Source organism: Octodon degus, unplaced genomic scaffold (assembly GCF_000260255.1).
Source record: "Octodon degus isolate 3935 unplaced genomic scaffold, OctDeg1.0 scaffold00018, whole genome shotgun sequence".
NCBI lineage: Eukaryota > Metazoa > Chordata > Mammalia > Rodentia > Octodontidae > Octodon > Octodon degus.
Window position 1 is genome coordinate 15,682,867 of NW_004524594.1, and position 23,830 is coordinate 15,706,696.

A 23,830-nucleotide genomic window follows, 5' to 3' on the forward strand; every position below is an offset into this window, starting at 1 on the left:
ACTTGCAGCTATCTGCCTGTCTCAGCCTCCTGATGCTGGGATGACAGTCCTATGCCACCATTCGTGGATGGCATGTACTGAAATTTTATACATGAAGGGATACAATGTCCAAAGTTTTCTGGGTGCACCCATGGAATAGGCAGACACAGACAAAACAAGATTGACTATCAGTTGGCAGTTGTTGCAGTTGGTTGGTTGATGGTTAGGTACATACAGGTTTTTGTATGTTTGAAATCTATAATAAGCTTAAAAAGATGCTAAAGTTTTCAGAAGCCTTAGGATGGTCTTTCTGCTGGTCTATAAATTGTAATAATTCGTTTTATCATAGCTGAAATGTCTACCTTGCCTCCTTAAGGAATACCTTTAAAAATACAAATCATACTATTACTAATTGGTAAGTGTAGACCACCTTACGTTAAATACCTTAAATACTACATCTAAATCCCTATGTTTGGTTTTTGTCTTTTTGAGACAGGGTCTCACTGTGCAGTTCAGGCTGGCCTTGAACTAAATCCCTACATGCGAGCCCTATAGAGGATGACAGATGAACTTACTTCAGAGAGCACTACTCCATGGCAATACACTATATTCCCCTGTGATTCAGTTTCTGACACACAAAGTTATAAAAAAAAAAGTTTTATTAAGTACAGTTTCATATTTAGAACTTCCAAGCTTACAAACATGATTAGATCTTTAGGATAATTTATTTTTAAAATACACAACTTATATACAGACATTAGAAATTCAGTCTCCAAAATACTCAATAAAGACATTTGGATGACACTTATAGAACTGACCCAGCAGTTTCTTCTTCTCTTTGGCAGATAGTTTAGAATCCTCATCAATAGCTTTTAGTAAATTCAACAATTCATCTTTTGTTTTCTTCTGTGTGCTGGTGGAATAGTCACTTGGGTCAATTCTCTGGCAGTAAATATATCCTTACAGTTAAAAGGGAAAAATTCCATTAGTGACTGTATTTTTTTTTTTTATTGGTACACTTTTTTGTTTTTTGAGACAGGGTCTTGCTATGTAGTTCAGGATGGCTTTGAACTCACTACGTAGCCCAGGCTGGCCTCAGACTCATGGTGATCCTCCTGCCTCAGCTTCCCAAATGCTAGTATTACCGGCCTGTACCAGCATGCCTGGCTAGTAGCTTGTTTGCAGTTTACGATTACATTCATCTTGAGGAGCAGGCACGTGCATACAGCACAGCTTAATTTGTTTTAAATCCCCGTCCACTCCGCTACCTCCCCCATTCCTCAGATTTAACTGTAAAATCAAGCGATATGGCGATTTTAACGTGTCTCATTTTCTGCATGCTGTGACAATAAGCACTGACTGAACCTGGTCAAGTTGCTTTTCTGTTTGTTCGTGTTTTGAGACAGGGTCCTCTTATATACTTCAGGCTGACCTTGAACTCACTATGCAGCCCAAGCTGGCCTCAAACTAACAGGATCCTCCTGCCTCAGCCTCCCAAGTGTTGGGATTATAGGTACGTGCTGACATGCCTGCTGTAAGTGGCTTTTTGAAATCTAAGGCTCTCCTAATGCCTAAACTCTAAAGAGAATCTTTAAAATTTAGTTTAACTGTTTATAGCAAAGAGCTTCAAATAAACAATAAGAATTTGTCGTTAGATATCATGAATGTAGTACTTCTTAGGTTACCTGTGTCTTTATTTGGATCTTTTCCTTCTTGTATTGCCATAAGCTTAACACTGACAATTTTATGTAGAGTTCCAGGAATCTTAAGAAAAAGAAGAGGCACCGGACATTCAAGTTTATTTTAATCTATACATAAACAATCAATTACAAATAAGCTGTATTTAAGTATTGTCAGAATTTTACCTTAAAAACATCTTTTTGATGATCCATTAAAAAGAGTACTAGAAGATCAGTTTTGCCTCTGGATAAATTTTTATTGTCAACGATAGCTTTTGAGAATATCCTTTTCACAACCATTCGATTGTCACTCTACAAAAATAACACACACATCATAGTACATTTTTAAAGGGCTATGTTTAATACTAAGAGAATATTAAATAGAAATAGTTTTGGTTTTGTTTTTTTGCACTACTGAGAACTGAATCCAGGGCCTTCACACCAAGCTATACCTTCAGCACCCCCCTGTATTTTTAAGTCAGGCTCTTTAACCACCCAGGCCAGGCTTCAACTTGCCATTCTCCTGCCTCAGCCTCCCAGAGTGCTGGGATTAAGGCATGTGCCACCACACCTGACAGTTAGTAACTACTATCCATTTCAGCCACACTGATGCTGGGGATGGAATAACCTGACTCACAGGATAAGTATTAAAGACAGTGAATACAATAAACACTTAGACAACAGGATTTCTTTTCTGACACAGTTTTACTATGAAGTTCAGGCTGCCTTTGAACTCATTCTCTAGCCCAGGTTGGCCTCGAGCTCATGGAATTCCCCTGCCTCAGCCTCCTGAGTGGTGGGACTACAGGCAGGGCATGCGCCTCCATGCCTGGCCCAAGACTTACTTCTTTCTGTAATTTAAATTCCGAAGGGTGTGCTGCAACAGCCATGAAGTATAGTAGTCGTCTAAATTCTTCTCTATTTTGAGAATCCAAAAGCTTCAGGAAGAGCTGAGTAGCTTCTAGTGCTATTTCAGTCTTGCCATTTACTTTAGCCAAAAGAAAAAAACCTGCTTTTAATTGACTGAATATGACTCTATTAAAGGAAACAAAACTCAAATTACAGCTTTAGCTAAGTACTATACTTACTCGGAATGATTTCCAAAAGCAAGAACAAAACCGAGAATCAAAATGAACGACCACCGCTATTAAAGGCAGTCTGTTCTGAAACTGGCAACCAATACTCTATGTCCTTGTCATAGAATGTCTTAGGGCAGTAAATTAAACTCTTGGCTTTGTGAACAAATTCTCAGCCTATGTTTTTCATTAACTCCATATATTTTGAGGGAATACAACTTGTATGACACTGATATATACAACTCAACCTGAGAAAAACAGAAGGGATTTTCTGAAACCTCCGATTGTCTTCAACAAAAAGTACATGATAGTCTGGCACAACGGCAGAAGGACAAAGCCGAGGGGTCCCCATTTGAAAAAGATTAAATGGGGAGGGGAGGTGCTAGGAGCTCTTCTAGAGTGGTCGCTCTCCAGGACACGAGAACAGCATTCTCCCACCAACCTCAAGTCCTGCATAACTTCAGAGCTCATTAAAACCTCTTTCCAAACGTGCCCTAGAAGTTGGGGAACAAACATACATTTTGTAGACTAATCCACACCCACTCCCAGTTTGAAGTGGTACTCTTTTACCGAACTTTGAGGACAATTCACTCCCTGCCCTCGATAATGGGCCTTAACCCCAGGGCCTGACACCAAGCTACAGACCTAGTACTATGCTTTACTTGGAAATGGGCTCTCCATAAATGGCCCTGGTGAGCCTTGAACTCGTGATCCTCCTCCCAAGATACAAATTGAGTATCAGGGAAGATCTTACTTACCTAGGAGCTCTGCAATTCCATTGTGAACATCAGACAAGTGATTCAGTAGCGGCTCCCTAGTGCTGTAGTATTTGCCAATGGCATCAAAGAGAAGCTGCTTCACCAGGTCTGTTCTTCCGGGCTGCTCAGGGAAGCTTCTGCTTACGGCAACCACCATGGGGTCTGGGAGGTACTCCAGGCAGTCGGTGGCTGCAGACAGCCACTCGTCCTCTCTGTGGGGAGAAGAGGGCTCTAAGAAGCAAGGGACAGCAAATGCACACACAGAACCTATTTTCATAAGCTTTGACAGGATACATTTCTGCATGCTGGAAGATAAATTTGAAACTACACAGCTAAATCGTGTTTCACAAAATTTTCAAAAATTACCTTAGTATGTCCCGCCCGCCTTTTGCAAAAATAGAAGCTATACAGAACAGAGGTGAAGAACACCAAAGTTCAAACTCTACTTTTTACATTTACAGTAGACACCCAGAAATTCCAAGCTACTTGCTCATGCCTGATCAGGACTAGATTTCAGCCTGCTTCCAACAGCAGTGCTTCCTGGAGACAGCATAGATTACCGCAGGGCTGTGTGACTGTCTCTCTCCTTATTCACGCCACAACAGAAGAAAAGAAACTCAAAATAATTAAATCAGTTACATGTCCAGTAAAATGCCTCCTGAGTAACTTTAGAAAACTGTTACAGTTCATGAAATAGAATGCCTAGCACTTAGCATTCACTTTGTTAATATATATAGTTTAAAAAAAATCTTGTCCTGGGGCTGGTGAGATGGCTCAGTGGTCTAAAGCACCTACTTAGAACAAGCTTAGCAAAGCACAGGGACCGCCGTTCAATCCTCCAGCACCACATGCCAGCCAGCCCCGCCCCCTGGTGGGCTGAGCCACACACACACACACACACACACATAAATAAATAAAATAGAAAAGAATTAGTTTAAAAAAAAAAATCTTGGGCTGGTGAGATGGCTCAGTGGTCTAAAGCACCTACTTGGAACAAGCTTGCCTGAAGCACAGGGACCGCGGTTCAATCCCCAGCACCACATGCCAGCCAGCCCCGCCCCCTGGTGGGCTGAGCCACACACACACACACATAAATAAATAAAATAAAAAAGAATTAGTTTAAAAAAAAAAATCTTGGGCTGGTGAGATGGCTCAGTGGTCTAAAGCACCTACTTGGAACAAGCTTGCCTGAAGCACAGGGACCGCGGTTCAATCCCCAGCACCACATGCCAGCCAGCCCCGCCCCCTGGTGGGCTGAGCTAGCCACACACACATAAATGGATAGATGGATAAATAAATAAATAAATTAAAAAAAAAATAAAAAATAAAATAAAAAATAAAAAATAAAAAAAAAAATCTTGTCCATTACTGCCATGGACACAAAACAGCTTTTTTAATTTCTGCACTGAGGATCGAACCCAGGACCATTATGCTTGCCAGACATGCACTTACACCACGGAGCTATCTCCCAGGCCCAGAACAACTAATTTTGCCATGATGTGGATGAATTATTTCAGGCAATCACTCTGCTTCTCAAGTTTATAAGAAGACGCAGGCACTAGATGATCCTGTCACCTCTAGCACAAATTCTGATTCTCTGTGTGGAAATCAAGGTGATTGTAGAATATTTGCACATTATTTTTACATTATAGAAATATCAGCTACTGTAGGACAGCTATATATTTTTTTTTCCAGAATTTAACAGTAATATGTGGGCTGTCTTATTCACACCATGCTTTAAGCGCTCTTTCTGGTGCTGAGGATGGAATCCAAGGCCTCATGAGAGGCAAACAGTCTGCTACTGAGCCACAGCCTGACTTAAGTTACTGCTGACAATCAACTGTTTATATTAATAGTTACTGAAGTATGGAATTATCAAGTACAAAAATGTAATACATATTCTTTTCAAACATTTCCATCTCCTTAACTAGACCAGAACAGGATCTGCCTCACCTTCAGTTTTACTTAGGAGTTTTCAAGGCTATGAGGACTCTTCCTTAAGGCATTCTGACAGAACTCTTCCTCAAGGAAAAAAAAAATCATAATTCTCTCAGCAGCTGAAGGTATGCCTTCAAACCATACGATTTATATTCAGAATAACAAAGTGAGAGAGTTATTTTCATCATATGTCTTTAATAAAAGCAATTAGCAAATACACATTTACAGCTAGGTGTGCTGGCGCATACCTGTACTCCCAGCTACTCAGGAAGCCAGGATAGAGGGATGCCAAGTTTAGGGCCAACCTGGGCAACTTGGTGAGGTGCTATCTCAACATAAAAACAAAAGGGCTAGGAGGCAGCCCGGTGATAGAGCCTTGCCTAGTACACGTGAGGCCTTGGCTTCAATCACCAGTACTACAAAAAAAAAAAAAAAAAAAAAAAAAAAAAAAGGAAATAAATAAAACAGGCTTTTCTTTTTGTTTGGAGACAAAGTCTTGCTATATAGTTCAGACTGGCTTTGCACACACTATGTAGCCCAAGCAGGCCTCAAGCTCATGGGAAGCCTCCTGCCTCAGCCTCCTGAGTGCTGCAATTACACTATAAAACAGACATTTTAGAAGAGTTTAAAAGTAGTGTTGTCAAGGATTCCAAGAATTTGTCAAATGTATTCATTCTGTTGTAGATCCCTTTAAAGAATCTTGAGAAACTAGTCAGCCTACATTTAACAACAAAGAGCATAATCAAAATGAGTATGCTTGTAATCCCAGTGCTCCAAGGCTGAGGCAGGAAGATCACAGACTCAAGCCCAACAAAGGCAATTTAGCAACTTAGTGAGAATTTAGTGATCCCTGTCTTCAGGATAAAAAGATTGGGATGTAGTTCACTAGGTTCAATCCCCTGCACCACCACCAAAAAGAAGAAATAAATAGAATATTAAACAAAAAAAAAAGAATGTAATCATTTTATTCACTAGATGCCTAAGGAAGTTATATGTGAAATAAGTGAATCTGAAATATGAGAAATAGCCGGGGAGATAGCTCAGTAGAATAAGCACTTGCCTGACAAGCACAAGGGCCTGAGTTCAATCCCCGGTTTGGAAAAAAAAATAAAGAAGAGAAATAATGAAATTGAAATCTTTTTGTCTTAAAAAAAAAAAAAAAATGTTTTTTTCCTAATTTGGACCAACAATTTTGTTCACTCAACTGCTGATAATATCAACTGACAATACATAACATCGACTGCCTGATCTTACAGACTCACTCCCAGAAATGATCTTAAAGCCATCATCCACAATCTACCTGCAAACACACTGAAGTTATCACGGGTATTTGTACATACTGGGAGTCACTGTAGGCCTTGAGGATCCCTCGGTCCAGGTAGTTACTGCTGGCAATCATGTCAGGCTGCCTCTCTGGTTGAGGAACTTTACATACAACCTCTTTCTGTTTGAGTAAGGAGTCAAGAAGTGGAAGGTCTATAAGTTGTAGCAGCCGCCCAATCGTTTCTTCCTGCCATACTTCATTAATAACTACACAGGAAAAATGACCAGTAACAATCGATAGTTACTGTATGCTCACCAGGATATTCGTCTAGGCAGATCTAGGCTAATACATTGGTGTGACAAACAAAGAAAGGGAAGGAAGACAGGAAGGAGGGAAAGAAACAGGAGAAGAACAGAGGAGGGCGGGGGTGAGGGGAGGAAGGGAAGAAGTCAACCTTACGATGGGCTTTCTTATGAAAAACTACAACAATCCAAGATTTGTTTAAAGTGTAGGAGAACAGACTTTGGACAACAGGAATTCTTTTCATTCTTTGTACTATATAAAGCAATCTGTCAGAGATAAGAGATCGAGTCATATAACATGTTAATAAGGACTTTGGAAGAAAGAATGATTCATTCAATCTCAAACCCGATTTGAAACTCTTGGCTACAGATTATTCCAGTCAAGAGTTTCCACAACCAGGAAGGAAGGGGGAAGGAGGGTGGAATTAGTCAGTATGCCACAGTCCATTGCCACAAGGAAGAACATGAGAATTCTGTTAATGTTTTAAATGTAATTTTCAAGTATTTATTGAACCTAATAAAGTCTTAGGAAAAAAACAGCTGAGAGCATATTTTAAGCAGAAATCTGCATGTAAAATACTTCAGATTTGAACCTCTGCCAGCCGACAGGACAAAAGTCAGTGTTCAAGAGTATAACACTGATGCATTTGTTAAAGATAACAGACTTCTTTTATAGCTTAATATAAACAGCTTTAACACATAGTGCTGTCTTTCTCTGCACTGTGATATTTAAATTCACAGAAAGGTTAAGATTCACTTTGTCTGAGGTCAGTCTTCTAGGTCTTACTTTCGGCATCATCTTTAGCTTACCTTGTGGAGACAGGGTTGCAGAGAGATTTACGTGAGGGGAATTAGCAGGCTTTAAACTCAAATTGTCCCACAGCTCTTCCAAACTGTCCGATTTGATATCAGATGATTGTGTACCCGGGTACCTGAAACAAATTTAACAGGCCCACAAATAGCTTATTTGATAGCTAATAGTTGGTGAGCGTTCTTTTAACTGCAGAACAAAAACAAATACAAATTTTAAGAGTGGAAAGAAATACAAAAACTCCAGTTCTTTCAAACCTAAAATGCATTCTAAATTTCCTGTGTACACTTATTTGGATGTAATGCAAAAATGAACATTTGACTCTCCAATTTTATTTATTTTTGTTTTTCTGAGCCAGTCTTGCTATATAGTCCAGACTGGCCTTCAACTCACTGTGTAGCCCAGGCTAGCTTCAAACTTGTGATCCTCCTGCCTCAGCCTCCAAGCTCTGGGATTAAACATAATAAAACAACAGGCTAGCTTCAAACTTGTGATCCTCCTGCCTCAGCCTCCAAGCTCTGGGATTAAACATAATAAAACAACAATTTATTATCTTCGCTGTTTGTATACATTCTTTGTTTCTGGGTATCCTTCAGTGGACTGTGTTCATCTTTTCCCAAATACACATCCACACTCCTTCAGCAGTTCTGAAGCCAGCAGTTTAAAAAGCTAAAGTTTATTCAGAGGCCTTGTGATGATAAAACCTATCTTGAGATTATCATAGCTTCTACTTACTCCAGTTAATGACTGCTCCTCTGTTCACAGAATGCCAACATGCTTGGTTACCTGATGCTGTCCCAGACCCTCCCAGAGGAGTTATGGTGTTTGTGTGTACAAAATGAACCTTCTAAAATTTACACCCTAATGGCGTCTGGTCCCAGGTTTCAAATAAAGCAGGAGAACTGTGGCCCGTGCTCTCCCGTCTCCTCATACTTCTTTCCCGGACACTTTAGCTTATCTTCCTATTTCTTTCCTGAACATGAGAAATTTTGCCATGTTTGAAATCAGACACAGAAAAACATTTGAAAAAAATCAATGTATGAACACTGACTGTGGGTCAGATTTCTATCATAAGTTCCAAATGACAGTGACCCTTCTGTGGTCCAGCTGAGAACACAAGAGAAAAAGAAAGCTGCATCCACTCCGATAAGCAGCTGAGTTCATTACACACCATCACCGTTCCTCATTCCAATCGCAGGGCCCACGAATCTGTCCCTGTCAGTGACCCTCTCTGCTGTCCCACGCTGTTTGGTGTGGCTCTTATATTCTGTAAGCGTACTACCCCGTTTCTAGCCAGCTCTTCCCTTTGGCCACACAACTGCCAAGTGGGCCCTGCCATGGCTCACTGCAGGGGGCTGGACCCAGGTCCTGCTCTCCTGAGACTCTGCCACTGCATGTGTCCCCAGCCCCGGGTGATGGTTCTAAGGCACAGTCTCATCTTTCTGTAGCGACCCAGCACCTGGATGACCGAGTCCAAATTCCCGGCTGTGCAGGCAGGAATGGTGCTTGTGTCTGCGGTCCCAGCTATCAGGAGGTGGAGGTTAGAGGGCCTCTTAAGCCCCAGGGCTGAAGACCAGCTTTGGCAACACAGCAAAACCCCGACCCAAACAATACACACCCCAATCCGGTCTCATGTCCTCTGAAGCACTCGGCCTGCTGACACTGGTACACCATCCACACTTCCAGTGACATCCTCTGACCTCGATTTCTTCTTGTGTTCACCTTCTCTTTGTTTTTTGTTTTTTTTTTTTTAGTGTGTGTGTGTGTGTGTGTGTGTGTGTGTGTGGCCAGCTCAGCCCACCAGGGGGCGGGGCTGGCTGGCATGTGGTGCTGGGGGATTGAACTGCGGTCCCTGTGCTTTGCTAAGCTTGTTCTAAGTAGATGCTTTAGACCACTGAGCCATCTCACCAGCCCTTCACCTTCTCTTTGTTTTCTCTTTTTTTTTTTTTGACTGGGAATCAAACTCAGGACCCTGGTGCTAATGCCACTGAGCTAGCTCCCTGGCCCCCTTTTAACCATTTACTTTACGTATTCTTTGTTTTCAATTGCATATTTTTAATTTTTGGTTTTACTGTATTGGCCAGACTGGCCCGGAATGTGAACTCTTCCTGCCTCAGCATCCCAAGTAGGTGGGAATTAGAGGCATATACTAACAGATTTCACACTGTAACTTGTGGGGTGAAAATTGGTTTGTTGCCAGGCACGGTGTTGCCTGTAATCCCAGCACTCAGGAGGCTGACACAAGAGGATTGCCACAAGTGAGGCCAACCTCAGCTACACACAGGGCACCCTGAACTACACATCCCTTACTAGGGGCCCTGTCTAAAAAAAATTTAAAACAAAAAAAAAAAAGACAAAAAAGTTTGTTTCTACTAAATATAAAGTATGACCAAATAAGTCTATGAGATATCTGATAAAGTTAACATTTCATTGTACCTTATAACATTTACCTGCAGATCTACATTTTAGCCAAATGTCCTATTTATAAAAGTAACATACTGAGCTCAGTATGGTGGTTCTCACTTGTAATCCTAGTGCTTGGGGGTACGTTGGGGTGGCAGAATCGCAAGTTCAAGCCCAGCCTGGACAGTTTAGCAAGTCTCTGTCTCAAATTTTAAATTTTTTTTTAAAAAGGGAGCTAGGCTTACTACTGGCACATGCCTGAAATCCCAGCATTTAGGAGGCAGAGGCAGGAGGATCACAAGTTTGAGGCCAGCCTGGGCTACATATGGAGTTCAAGGCCAGCCTGACTATATCGGGAGACTTGGTCTCAAAAGCCAAAAGAAAAAAGAAACATTTTTGTAAAATGTTAAAAGGACCGGAGATGTTGCTCAGTGTAAATAAAACAACACATATGTACAGGTAGAGACTATAAAGCCAGTCCGTGTCTCAAAAGGTACACAGTCCTTCCAACCTCCCCACGATTATCTAACGTTGTGTACTAACCCGGAGGGTAAATGCAGTTTGTTCTCCTTGCCTAACTGACTGTCTTGGCTCCGTGCTGTCGTGAATCTATACAAGCTGCAGCTGCTATCTTCAAACGTAGGTTTTTTGTCTTTTCCGAAGACTCTGGTCGGAACTGCTTCGAAGACTTTGTAGTCCATGAGTGCCTGGCACACTCTCACCACTTTGGCCCGAGGAATATCCACGTCTCCGAAGTACTTGTTCTGCATTAGGTGCGAGCAGATGACGTCTACGGCCTCGGAGCCCACGAAGCAGTCGTTGTGCCGCTTTAAGTGATGCCTTCGCCTCTTCACCTCCACTTGTGTTTGGAGGGTGTTTATGATGCTGCTCCACACGTAGGTGGCTCCGAAGGGCTTCTGGGCCACGCTGAGACCTAGAAGGGGGAATCATTCAGAAACGGGGCCTTAGGGTTTGTTCATCTGCCAGAAAGCCTAAGCAGTCCTTATGCAAAGTGGCAATTTCCAAAGTTGTGAGTGAGGAGAAATAATGAAGGCAAAGGGTCTGGCCAGATAGCTCAGAGGATTAAAGCGCCTGCTTAGGCAGACACAGCAACGACCTGGGCTGGCCCCACCTCAGGGCATGCTGAGACACAGACGGGGCGTGGTGGCCCGCACCTGTAATCCCAGCGCTTGGGAGGCTGAGGCAGGAGGATCAATCTGAGTCTGATCTGTGTAGTGAGACCCTGTATTAAATACATTTAATTTAATTTTTATTTTTTTTTATTTTATTTTATTTTTTTTTTGTGGAACTGGGGATTGAACTCAGGCCCTTGTGCTCACCAGAGAAGCACTTATTCCACTGAGCCATCTCCCCAGCCCCCATGTACTAAATGCATTTTAAAAAAAGAAAAGAAATAATGAAGGCAGGGCTGGGGAGATGGCTCAGTGGTCTAAAGCACCTACTTAAAACAAACTAAACTAAGCAAAGCACAGGGACCCCGGTTCAATCCCCCAGCACCACATGCCAGCCAGCCCCGCCCCCTGGTTTGCTGAGCTGGCCACACACACACACACACACACAAAATAAATAAATAAACAAATAAAATTAAAAAAAAAAGAAAGAATGAAGGCAGTTTATTAATGAAATACTATTTTATTTGTTTTTGTTTTTTCAGAACTGGGGATTGAACTCAGGCCCTTGCACTTGCCAGGGAAGTGCTTATTCTACTGAGCCATCTCCCCGGCCCCTTGAAATACTATTTTAATAATAACTTGTTGCTAAAAACCTAGTACCTACTTCTAGGTGTGCTGGCACACTCCTGTAATCCCAATACTCAGGAAGCTAAGGCACGAGGATCGCTGTGCACTTGAGGCCAGCTTGGGCTACATAGTGAGTTCAAGGCCAGCCTGCACTACAAAGCTAACACCCTATCTCAAAAAAACACCAAGAAGGAAAAAAAGAATCAGCCAAGTGTGGTGGCACACACCTGTAATCCCATCACTTGGGAAGTCAGAGCAGGGAGGATTATGAGCTCAAGGCCAGCCTGAACAGCATACGCAAGACTCTGACTCAAAAAGACAAAAAAAAAAAAAAAAAAATCTAGTATCTACTCTATGCTGAATGTTTTCCATGTGCTAGGATACAATATAGTGAACAAAATAAATAATCTTTCTGTTCTCAAAGATTTTGTAGGCAGTTAAAAATACTAAGTGTATGTTAGAACAGTGCTAAAAAGAAAAATTGTAACTGGGTAAGAAAGAGAATGCCCCCAGCCCTTTTTGGGACAGCATCTTTGTGTAACTCATTATGTAAGGCCAGGCTGGCCTCAAACTCACAGTGGTCCTCCTGCCTCAGCCTCCTGACTGCTGGGATTCCAGTGTACACCACCTGGCCCAGTGGGAATGTTACTTTAACTGGGATATCAGGAAAGACCTTTCTGGTAGGGATATATCTGAGCAAGAACTTGAATAAAGCAAGCTGTGCAGACATCTGGCAGACAGAACAGAAAAAGCAAAGAGCCCTCAGTGGGGGAGTGAGCTCTGCTCCCCCAGAACAGGAAGGAGGCCAGCTGGGCCAGAGTGGCCGGGGGAGGCAGCGGGCAGTAGGAAGTGAGACTAAGGGTGTGGAGAAGGCACACACAGGGCAGCGGACCACGCAGGGCCTGTGGCACGGCACTGGAGTTACTGATCTGCAGTCGCAGCCCTATGCAACACGACCATCCCAACTTGAGACCAGAACATGGATGTCTAGGTGTTCTATTGAAACAGGTAGCATCCTATGGGAGCCCAGCAAGCTCAAGATCTCTGCAGCTTTGAAGCATTGGGGGCTAGAGAGATGGCTCAGTAGAATAAGTGCTTGCCTGGCAAGTGCAAGGGCCTGAGTTCAATCCCTGGTTCCGCAAAAAAACAAAAAAAACCCCACAACTTTGAAGCATTATCAGGAAGATACACACACATACAGAAGCTGTGGGAATAAACTAATATTTAACTAGTTAATTTATTTATTTCTTTATTTTTGTACTAGGAATCCAATTCAGGACCTTGTATTCTCCAGGCAGGTGCTGTGCTGCTGAGCTATCTTCCCGGCCCTAAAGTAATATTTTTTCTTTTGTATGTATTTGGTACAGGATCTCACTACACACCTTGGACTCATAGTGAGCCTCCTGTTTTTCAGCCTCCCCAGCACTGGGATTCCAGGCCTGTACCACCACTCCCGGTCTCAGTGGCTGGCGCAGTGTGCGCAGGGGTAGGGCCAATGCAGCATGTGAGGCCAGGGATCAAACCCTGGTCCTGGCACTTGCCTAAGCAGGCACTTAGTCTGCTGAGCTATCTCTCTGACCCTTTAATATTTTTAAAGCTGCCTGTTTCGCAGACTTATGATGTTAGTACTATATGTAGGACAAAGTAGCGCTTTGGTTCCTGCCTCATGGCCTACTATAAAGATAGGGTAGACAGAGAAATAGAAAGCAAGATCTTGGCCAAACTCAAACTTTCAACATCTGCCTAGTTTTCATATTTATTTATTTATTTATTTTTTGGTGGAACCAGGGATTGAACTCAGGCCCTTGTGCTTGCCAGGCAAGTGCTTATTCTACTGATCCATCTCCCCGACCCTGTTTTCCTCATTTTTAATAAGCCGGTTATTTGGCAAAACTGCCAAGAAGAATAGAAAAAACAATCAAGGATCTCAGGATAAATCCTGAGGGGATTTCACTGACCTTATCAGACCCAAAAGCTACAACTCTTGTTGCATAGGTCCTGCTTTACCTTGGTCTTAACCATCCAGCAGAAAAGTATAAAAACGAAGTATAAGAAGTAAAGCCATTGGGCTGGAGAGATGGCTCAGTGGTCTAAAGCACCTACTTGGAACACGCTTGGCAAAGCACAGGGACCGCGGTTCCATCCCCCAGCACCACATGCCAGCCAGCCCCGCCCCCTGGTGGGCTGAGCAGGCCACACACACACACACACACACACACACAATAAATAAATACATAAATTAAAAAAAAAAAAAAGAAGAAGTAAAGCCATGCTGTTGTGTTGAGCTGTGGGGGACTCAGGTCAACAATTTCTGACATTGCCAGTCAAGCAGAAGATCCAATACTATTATGGGCTCCTGGACTCTTTCAGAATATTTTGCTGAGCTTACACACCTATAATATTCAAATAATGGAACTTAACAAAAAAAGGGGATACAGATGAATGTCCATTTTGTATCTATGTATTCAAAGTGGTTAGGATAGATATACAGTTACATTCTCTTAATGAACAGAGGGATTTGATCTAATGGTGTTTGTAAATAGGATATCAAGTCCGCATCTTGTACAGCAATTAACCACTAGGAAGAATGTATGTAATGTGTGAATTATTGAAACTGTCCTACCAATTTGATTTGAAACTGTCTCATCGCTATCTGTTTCTCAATAAAATTATGGAAAAAAAAAAAGAAAAAAACAATCAAAAGAAAGACAAGGGACCTCAGGATTTAGGAACGGGACTAAAAGAAGCTAATCACGTACTTAGTAGCAGAGTTGACTGTGTCTGCTCTCTGCTCCCTTCATTAACATGTTTTTTAAGTTCATATTTTTCATGACCTTCTGAAAATTCAGTAGTCCTTATTTCTTTATATTTGTTTTTGAGACAGGTTTTCCACTGTAGCCCAGGCTGGTCTCAAACTCACAGCAGTCCTCCTGCCTCAGCCTCACAAATGCTGGGGTGATAGGCGTGCACACACCAACTCAGTTCAAGAGTCCTGATTTAAACCCCCATTTTTAGGGCTAGCCAAATAGCTCAGCAGATTAAAGCACCTGCAAGCAGGCGCAGGGACCGGGGGGTTCGATCCCCAGGCCTGCCATGCCAGCCCCACCCCCTGGGCACACTGAAGCGGAAATTGAGACTGGGCATGGCGGCACGTACCTGTAATCCCAGCTCTTGGGAGGCTGTAAACAGATCACTACTGAGTCCGATCTAGTAGTAAGACCCTGAACACCCTATAGACCCTTGCCCCAAAAAAATAAAGAAAGAAAAAATAAACCCCCATTTTTGTTAAATATACTGCTTCTTCTATGCTTGGGATATCTTTGCAGAGAAATAGAAATTTTATTAGTTTCTTCAATATTGTCTAAAAATGAACACAACGTACATCAGTACAGCTGTAAGGACTAAGGGGCCTTATAATTAAAGAATCTGCTACTTGCAACTGCCTTCCTTTTTTGACAAAACAGAATGTGTAAGGTCAAAACACAAGCTCCTAAAGGACACTGAAACCCTACCTAATGCATTAAGGACAGTTTATACTTTTTGATACTGGAGTTGGACCCAGGGCCTCGCGCATGCCAAGCATGTGTTTACCCTCTGAGCGACAGCCCTATAAACCTCAGGCCATAAACTCTAAGTGGGTCATGTAGAGCTCGCCTCTTGTGTTGCAATATGTGTAGAGTGCACTGAACCTTCACACTGCATTCACTTATTGCCTAATTTTGCAACTGTTGATTTTAACATTTTTATTAGAAATCACACACACACACAGACACACACAGCCCTTTTTTCTGTAGATTTTCAATATCAAAAATAGGATGAGTAACTTACCACCCATGCCCTGTTACTTTAAAACGTTAAGGATTGTTTTCAGTTATCACAGTCATAGTTTAAAACTGAAACTTATTACTAAGCCAGTATCAAAGGAAGACAGAGATATTTTGTCGCCAGTCTGCCAAGTGTCATGTGAAACTGCAAGAACTTAACAATGGAGAAAAGCTAGGCTTGTCGAGCTAGAACTAGATTCCTGGTTCACTAGTATATTCTACTGAATAAAGCCAGAAACATGCATTTAATGGGTTTTATTTATTGGCTTAAGACATACTCAATATCACTCTTTAATCTTTTTTCAAATCTTCATTGTATTATTCCTTTTTTTTTTCTTGTGACACTGAGCATCGAACTCAGGCCCTCTACTGAGCCATCTCCCCAGCCCCTCACTGTATCATTCAATTTGAGAAAATTGAGGTGGAGTTAAACTTCCCCTCAGTTACATACCTGGTAAATATATATTACCTTTTCTTGGTGCTTAAATATGTTAAAAGTCAGGTACAGGTAGAGAAATTCAGAATTAATCTTTCCTTAAAGATAGAAATTATTATTTTTACTAATAGGTTTAAGAAAACTGAAGATTAGAAACAACAAAACAATGCTTAAGATTTGGAAAGCTAGGTGTGGTGGTGCATACCTATAATCCCAACACTCGGAGGCTGAGGCAGGAGGATCAGTGGAAGTTTGAGGCCAGTTTGGGCTACAAAGTGAGTTCAAGGCCAGCATGCATAGTGAAACCATCTCTCAAGACAAAAGAAAAAATATTTGGAAACTCTTAACCAAAATAGTTAAAACCACTACTACTCAAAAAATGAAGCAGATAACCTTAATTCTATAATAACTACTGCCCTCGGTACACAGAGGTAACAGGAAAGAAAGCCAACCAAGACTCAAGCTTGGAAAGATTAGGTTGCTTTTTAAATATCAGTCAAACAGACTTCTGGCCACTGGACTTTTTGGTTTTGCTTTTGCTTTTTTAAAGAGATGGGGGTGGGGAAACATGTCTCATTATGTTTTGGGCTCAGTGATTGTCCTGCCTCCTCTACCCAAGCATCTGGGACTACAGGAGCATGCCACCATGCCTGACTGGGCTGGTGACAATATTAAAAATGGAACAGTCATAATACCTGAGGTACAAGTAGGTCAGCACATAAGCCCCCAACACAAGGCAGAGTCACTTATTAATTTGAGAATAATAAAAACAATTGGGGGGAGGAAGGGGAGATATAAACCTAGTGATGTGGAAAACGCTAATCTTCAAAGGAGAAGAAGTACAGGATAGCATTCCCCCATACCAGCCTGCTGCTTAAATGTGGGAAATCAGGAAGTTTTGCAGGTTGGACAACACTGTCTGAAAGATTAAAGAACAGGTTAGAGCAGGATTCTGAGCACCTGTGAGCCATGTTTCCAGAGTCCTCCGGGCAGGATTCAAGTCAGCTTCGGATCCCCTCTGTTCTCACTGACCACTAACTCCTAACCGCTGCAGCCTGGGATATTTACCCTCAAGCACAACCACCCACAGCCCCAAACTAGCTCATGTTCATGCAGATACTTTCCTATGGATCGTACCCTGGACCTGACCAGGGAATGTGCCAAAACTGCACCAGGATAACCTGTTTGTTTAATGCTGACCTCACCAGTTGAACAGAGCCCCCACACGCTAGTCTGAAATACGTATTTATCATCTCGGGACTGAAGTGAATATTGGTATAGCAGACCATAGCCCAGTAAGATGACTTATTGTGATTTCTAAATAGGAATCAAACTACAAGTACACAATGAATGCTTTGTAAGTACAGTGCTCAGAATTAAAGCTGCAGCTCCTTGCCCTCAGTTTTCACTTGCATAGGAGCTGGGTGATACATTAAAATTCACCACTAAGGCTTATAAATTTACATTTGGCCCAGTGTTTTCCAAACTCATCATGACATCCGTTACCCTGGAGAAAAGATTTAACCTCTGTAGGTTGGCTTCTTCATCTACTCATCTAGTAGTTGAACACTACATTTAAGTTTTCAGGTATGAACTGTTTCTTACAGGAATGTAAAAACTGAAGGTAAGGGCTGGGGAGATGGCTCAGTGGAATAAGTGCTTCCCTGACAAGTGCCAGGGCCTGAGTTCAATCCCCGGTTCCGCCAAAAAAAAAAAAAAAAAAAACTGAAGGTAGTCTTTTTGCATGTAAGAAAGAACAGTGGATATTACATAGCATAGGAATGAGCTGTAGATAAAAAACCAAACAGGCACAAATTTCACTTCATCAAGTGCAAAACTTGGAAGGCAGTCCAACAGGGGATTTGAAAAAATTTCTGTTGAGACAGCTTCTCTTGCTTTCTAGTTGAGGCTGACCTTGAACTCACAAACTGACCTTGTCTCAGTCTCCCAAGGGCTCAGATGACAGCCATGCACCACCATGCTGCCTGGGTTCTAAAGTGATTTTATACTAGATCTCCAACATTACATACTTGTAATCGTTAAATTAAATCTAGGGTAGTTAGCATTCATTTTGACAGTGGTCTCATCTTTATTTGCTTGAAACAATACTTATTTGACAAAAGCAAGACCTTTCACCCATATGTGAACCCCAAAAACTTAATTTACCAACACTATGGAAATTAAATTGCATATTGGCATCTAATTAAAACAGTATTGGGCCTGGGGAGATAATTCAGTGGCATAAGTGCTTGCCTGGCAAGCGCAAGGTACTGAGTTCAATCTCCAGTACTGAAAAAAAAAAAAAAACAACCTTCATTTCTAAGGATGTACATTAAATAATAATCAAGTTATTACTAATAATTCCTTTTAAATCAAGTTATAAAGCAGACATGTCAGAAAGTTTATTCAAATATTTAAAGGGAGCTCCCGCCTTAATTTATGGGCAAAACAATTCTATAATCACTTCAAATACTGAGATTAAATTCTTAGAAGGAAATCAATACATATGAATTGGATTCCAGTGTAAGGTGAACATACACATAAAATTACTAGAAGCTGCTATCTCTAAATGACTATATAGCCAGGCACTGTGGCACATGCATGAAATCCCAGTACTCGGGAGGCCGAGGCAGGAGGATCACTGTGAGTTTGTGGCCAGCCTGGGCTACGTAGGAACCCTGCCTCAACAACAAAAACAGCAAAAGAATATATAAAATTTTACTTTTATTCTCAGGTGTCAGACTAGACTAAAAAAAAAAAGAAAAATAGATAATATTTTTCCATAAAACTTTAAGAAATAATGCATTAGTATATGATTTCTTTCAAATTTTATTATGGACCATAGAGGCTCAGCTTATTTAACTGCTTTATAGAGGGCCCCAAATAAAAGTTGGTTAATGAAGGTTTAGTAAATGTAGGCTGCTAAGTACTAAGAAAACCGTCTTAAAGAAGGGTTTAGGGTTGTTTTTTCCCACAGGACACATGCGCAGAGGCTTTTGGTTATGCTACAGGGTGGACGGCGCTATTGGCTCCTGGACAGAGGCCAGGCAGGCTGCTGAACACATCTTAGGACGCCAGGCCCGGCCTACTGTTGAGGCATGGAGACTTGTGCTACCAAAGCGGGTCCAGTGCCAGGAGTTGTGAGCAGTCAGATCAGCGTGGGCCTCAGCGTCCTAGAGGCCTGTGTTCTGTTCTCAGGTCCACCACCTCCTCACTACGGGGCAAACTGCCTAGCTTTCCTGTCACAAGGCAGCACGACCTCTACTACTCTCGATTACTGCGAGGGTCAGGAGACATGTGTTCATGTGGCTCATTCTGTGTCCACCAGGGAGGGATGTGTAACTAAAAAAAGGGGCCAGGGGGTTGTTACTGACAGGGTGACTCCACATAATGTCCTGGATGGGAATCTTTGAAAAGAAAAATGACGATGGACAAAAAACTAAGGTAATCTGAGAAACTCAGGTCTTTTTAGTTAATAATCATAATTACAATATTGGTTCACTAACCTGGCAAATGGGCTGTTTCCATGTAAAGTAACATGAGAAATTAAATGTAGGGCATTCTATATGGAGTGAATTGTATATACTAACTTCATGGGTTTTGTAAATCTATAAAATTTTAAGGGTATTAAAAAAGTAAAAAGCTGGGGCCAGGGAGATAGCTCAGGAGAATAAGTGCTTACCTGGCAAGCACAAAGTCCTGAGTTCAATCCCTGGTACTGAAAAAAAAAAAAAGTAAAAAGCTAAATGCAGTGGAACATGTCTGTAATCCCAGAATTCAGGAAGCTGATGCAGGTGGATGGCTCAGAGTTCAAGGCCAGCTTGAACTACATAGCAAGTCCCCATCTCAGGAAAAGACCACAAAAAAAAAAAAAAAAAAAAAAGTAGAAAAGAGAAGTACCTTTGTTTCTCTTCCTTCTCTGAAGAGTAGGCAAGGAGCTTACCCTCGTCCTAGCCCTTCCAAAGCATTTTATTTAAGGAATATTTTTGCAAAAGTTTTAAAGACGGGGCATCATGGCAACACACCTGTAATCCCAGCACTCAGGAGGCTGAGACAGGAAGATAAGATCATTTGAGTTAAGGCCAGGCTAAGTCCGTCCAAGGCCAACTTGAACTACATAGTGAATCGCTATCTTAAAGATAAAAGTTTTAAAACACTACTCACAGAATTGTGACAAAGGACAATGACTATCTTTACTGGAAGGTAACCAAAACCTTAAGAAAATAGATAACATATAAAAAGAATTGTGTTTAGGGTATTTAAGCCAAGCAGCTGAGACCAAATAGAAGAAACTTCTCTAATACCAACACTAAGCAAGACTACAACAGTTTTATGGGGTATGGGGCTTGACAGTCTAGAGTTTATCTTCCTCCTTTTCAACATCAGAGATATGCTCAAGGTCTGAGACCGCCTCTAAAAACAGAGCTGCAGCCAGGTAAAATATACAAAATAAAGCTTCCACTAACAAGAACAACATAAGATATCCATACAGAAGTATCTGTATAAGCAGCCATGGGTCCCTGCTTTAATTCACACAGATGAATGATAGCATATGGGAAGTATTTTGAGCTCCCTGGAAAAGTGACACCAGGCAAATTCAAAGCATTAGGTTACCGTATACAGGGACAATGCACGAGCATACCCCTTTCTTGTCTGTGTTAAAAGACGAGTGACTTTGAAGTACTAGCTAAAGGTAAACACAGAAACCTTATTTCTAAGTAAATCAGATCCCTTGGCTGTTGCAGCTCCTTTAAGGCTCAAAAGGAAAAGTACAGCGTGGCTTGCTTGCCGGAGCACACAGGAAGAGAATGGTTGGCAGCTTGGCTCCCAGGGCTAGGACTGTGGCATGGTAACTCAAGGGTGGGAGAGAGTTCAGCGAGGCTAGCAGGCAAGGATTCCAGCTGCAACAAGCAAGATAAAGGAGAGCAGGCAGTGGCACCTGGTGTTCAGGCGGAGGATGGTGGTCTTTTCGTGAGATTCCAATCTGCTAAGCAGCATTCATTCCTGTCCCTGACAATTATGTACTCTGTCTTTGCTACATACCCCTTTGCACCATCTAAAAACCCATCTGCAAATATCCAGAGTCCAGCATCGATTATTTTGCCTGTCAGAGAAGACAGGGTGCAATGTCCTTAATCAGGTGAAATTTGGAAATTTCATCCCATCAGAAAGACCCTAAAGACTTCAAGACCACTTTCAATATCATTAGGTTTTAAATTCCCAAATCCTGAAGAACTTCCCTCCACAATGTAAATCAAGGAGATGGTGTGAATATCACCATAATGGTCACTACTATAATCTATCTTGGAAAAGCACAAATGAAAAGTGGTTCTCTATCACAATGTATCATTAACATGGGGAAATGAAAAGGAATGTTAATTACTAAGGCAAACACAAAAGTGGGGCAGCTGCGTGCAGCCATCTGACCTGGAGTAAAGGGTCACCACCATTTCAGTGGTTGGCATTTTACAAAAGCAAAGCTTTTGTCAGATAGGCAGTCAATTCTGGCCATACTCATTTTGCAGCTGCAGAAAGGGACAGAGTGGTAACAAAAAGCCAAGCGCTATCAGAGTATCTTAATAGTCACCTGAGTCACCCTTTTACTAAGCTGTAGATACGCTAAGGTTAGAATTTTACGGGTGATTGTCGATTGTGTTCATTTATTTGAACACTTAAAGAAAAACCAAGATCCCAAACCAAGATCCTTAACCCGAAAGATATGGCTAAGCTGGTGGCAAGATTCACCATCTTATCTGCTATTGACATGTGTGTGTTTTTGTTGTTGTTTCTTTAAAGGTCAAACCTCCTTCACTTAACTACTTCTGAAACAGTGTTAATAAATACCTTTCAGGCCAAGTTCCTGCCAAGATAACTTATTTAACAGCAACCTCTTGAGTCTCTCGGAGGACTTTGGAGAGGTGCGTGTACGCGGCCGGTCCCTACCAACCTGGAGAACGAAGTGGCCCAAGGCGCTGCTCGGCCCTGGGTCCTGTAACGCAGCCAAGACAGGGGGGCAAACAGCTATCCCAACTGCAAGGATCACCCTTGTCACCGGTCATGACGTGGAGCTTGTCCCGGAGACCCAGGGACAAGCGCCAGCACTCCGCGGGTACACGGAACGAGGCGCCGTGAAGTTAAAGTTTGGAAAATCTGTGAGCGAGGGGTCCGCAGCCCACGCCCACCGACGCGAGGGGAGCGCGAGCGCCGCACGCACGGCAGGAACTGGCCGAGGGGCCGCAGCTGCGCCCGGCTCGCCCCGCGCGGGTCCCGCCGCTCGGCACCGGACCACAGCCGGAGCGCCCCAGCTGGCCCGCACCGCCCCCGAAGGTCCGGGACACCTACCTGGAGGCTTCTGCGCGGGGACCTGCGGAGCCGAGAGGTTCAGCGCGGCCGCCTTCTCCTGCACCGAGGCCATAGCCCTGGCTGCAAGGACCCTGACCAACCTCGACACCGTAGCTGCTCTGCGAACCCCGCCAGCCGCGCCGCCGCCTCTATTTAACTGCTAGGGGCGGGGCCTTGTAAAGTCCCGCCCACACGCGTCACGTGTCTCCAGGAGCTGGTTGTAGCCTGCTCCCACTGCGCTCCAAAAGCCTGGATCGCCGCCTGTGCTCTGGGGCCCGGAGGGAAGTATTTCTTCGGTGGGGCCTCGGAGGGGCTGCGGCGAGCACCACGGTTCTGGGTTCCGACCCCCCGGCCTGAAGCAGGCCTGGTGGTGGGTTGGGCCTGGGATCCGGCTCATTGGCCTCAGCTGAGACGCGGGGTTGCACTAGTACCGCTTCACCGAGTTCGATTTGAGCAGTGCGCGAACAGACCCACATTCGGGGTTTAGTAGTTTGGCTTAGCGTATTAAGTGATTAAAAGTAGGTGAAGACTCTAAATGCACCGAGTTTTTCATGCGTCCCTCGCTGCGAGGAACAAATGCTTACAGAGCACAGGAGAGCAGTACTAGCGGTCGGAGGAGGAGCTGCGAAAGACCGTGGGGCTGGCTGCCTAGTTGAAATCTGTTGATGTCGGGGCGACAGGTGAGCGGGGCCAGCGTTTGCAGTGGAAAGAGGAGGGTTGAAGCGAAGACGGAGAGGAAGAGCAGGGGCCGTTGATGGAAAGTGCCGTAGTTACTTGGGAAGTCGAGGCGCAGAATTCAGGGATCAGTGTGGAGCCTTCTCTGAAAGCACGAGCGGCCTTAGAGACCAGTAAATCAGTTGCCAGGTTCTTGCCCTCTTTCGAGCTCGGGGATTGTGCGTTGTAATAAATGTCCTCAGGTGCTTGAGTGTAAAAATTAGAATGGCGGTGCTGGGGATGCGCTCAGTGGTGGAGTGCTTCTTTCCTAGCATGCACTCGGCCCCGAGTTCGATCCCCAGCACACACACATACTTAGAAAGAAAAACATTAGAATGGTGGTTAAGTGGAAATTCACTTCTTAGCTTATTGGAAAAAAAAAAAAAAACACAACACCTATTTGTGGTTGCTTCAGAGAGTATATACTTATAAGCTATGGTGCTAAGGGTCCATGTTTAGTGGGTGGGTCATGAGGAATAATGCCCGAGTGCTCTAGAGTAAGAAAAAGATCAGCTTTTTGGCTAGCGGTGTAACTCAGTAATAG

At 42.9% G+C, this 23,830-nt stretch overlaps 1 protein-coding gene across 2 annotated transcripts; it reads right to left on the minus strand.

Annotated features, from left to right (window-relative positions):
* Positions 1–685: 685 nt before the first annotated feature.
* Depdc7 (DEP domain containing 7) lies at positions 686–23,050 on the minus strand. 2 transcript variants are annotated; one of them, XM_023710737.1, is made up of 10 exons: positions 22,573–23,050; positions 19,913–19,948; positions 10,754–11,144; positions 7,807–7,928; positions 6,771–6,960; positions 3,493–3,704; positions 2,504–2,646; positions 1,845–1,970; positions 1,665–1,743; positions 686–938 (listed from the first exon to the last, which is right to left on the minus strand). In XM_023710737.1, exons 1-10 carry the CDS (start codon positions 22,643–22,645, stop codon positions 745–747), a joined length of 1,566 nt encoding a protein of 521 aa, XP_023566505.1. In that variant the 5' UTR covers positions 22,646–23,050; the 3' UTR covers positions 686–744. The 2 variants fall into 2 exon arrangements, with proteins under 2 accessions (XP_023566505.1, XP_004627123.1); XM_004627066.2 differs by lacking the exon at positions 19,913–19,948 and having other exon boundaries at positions 22,573–22,816.
* Between the last annotated feature and the right edge of the window lie 780 nt (positions 23,051–23,830).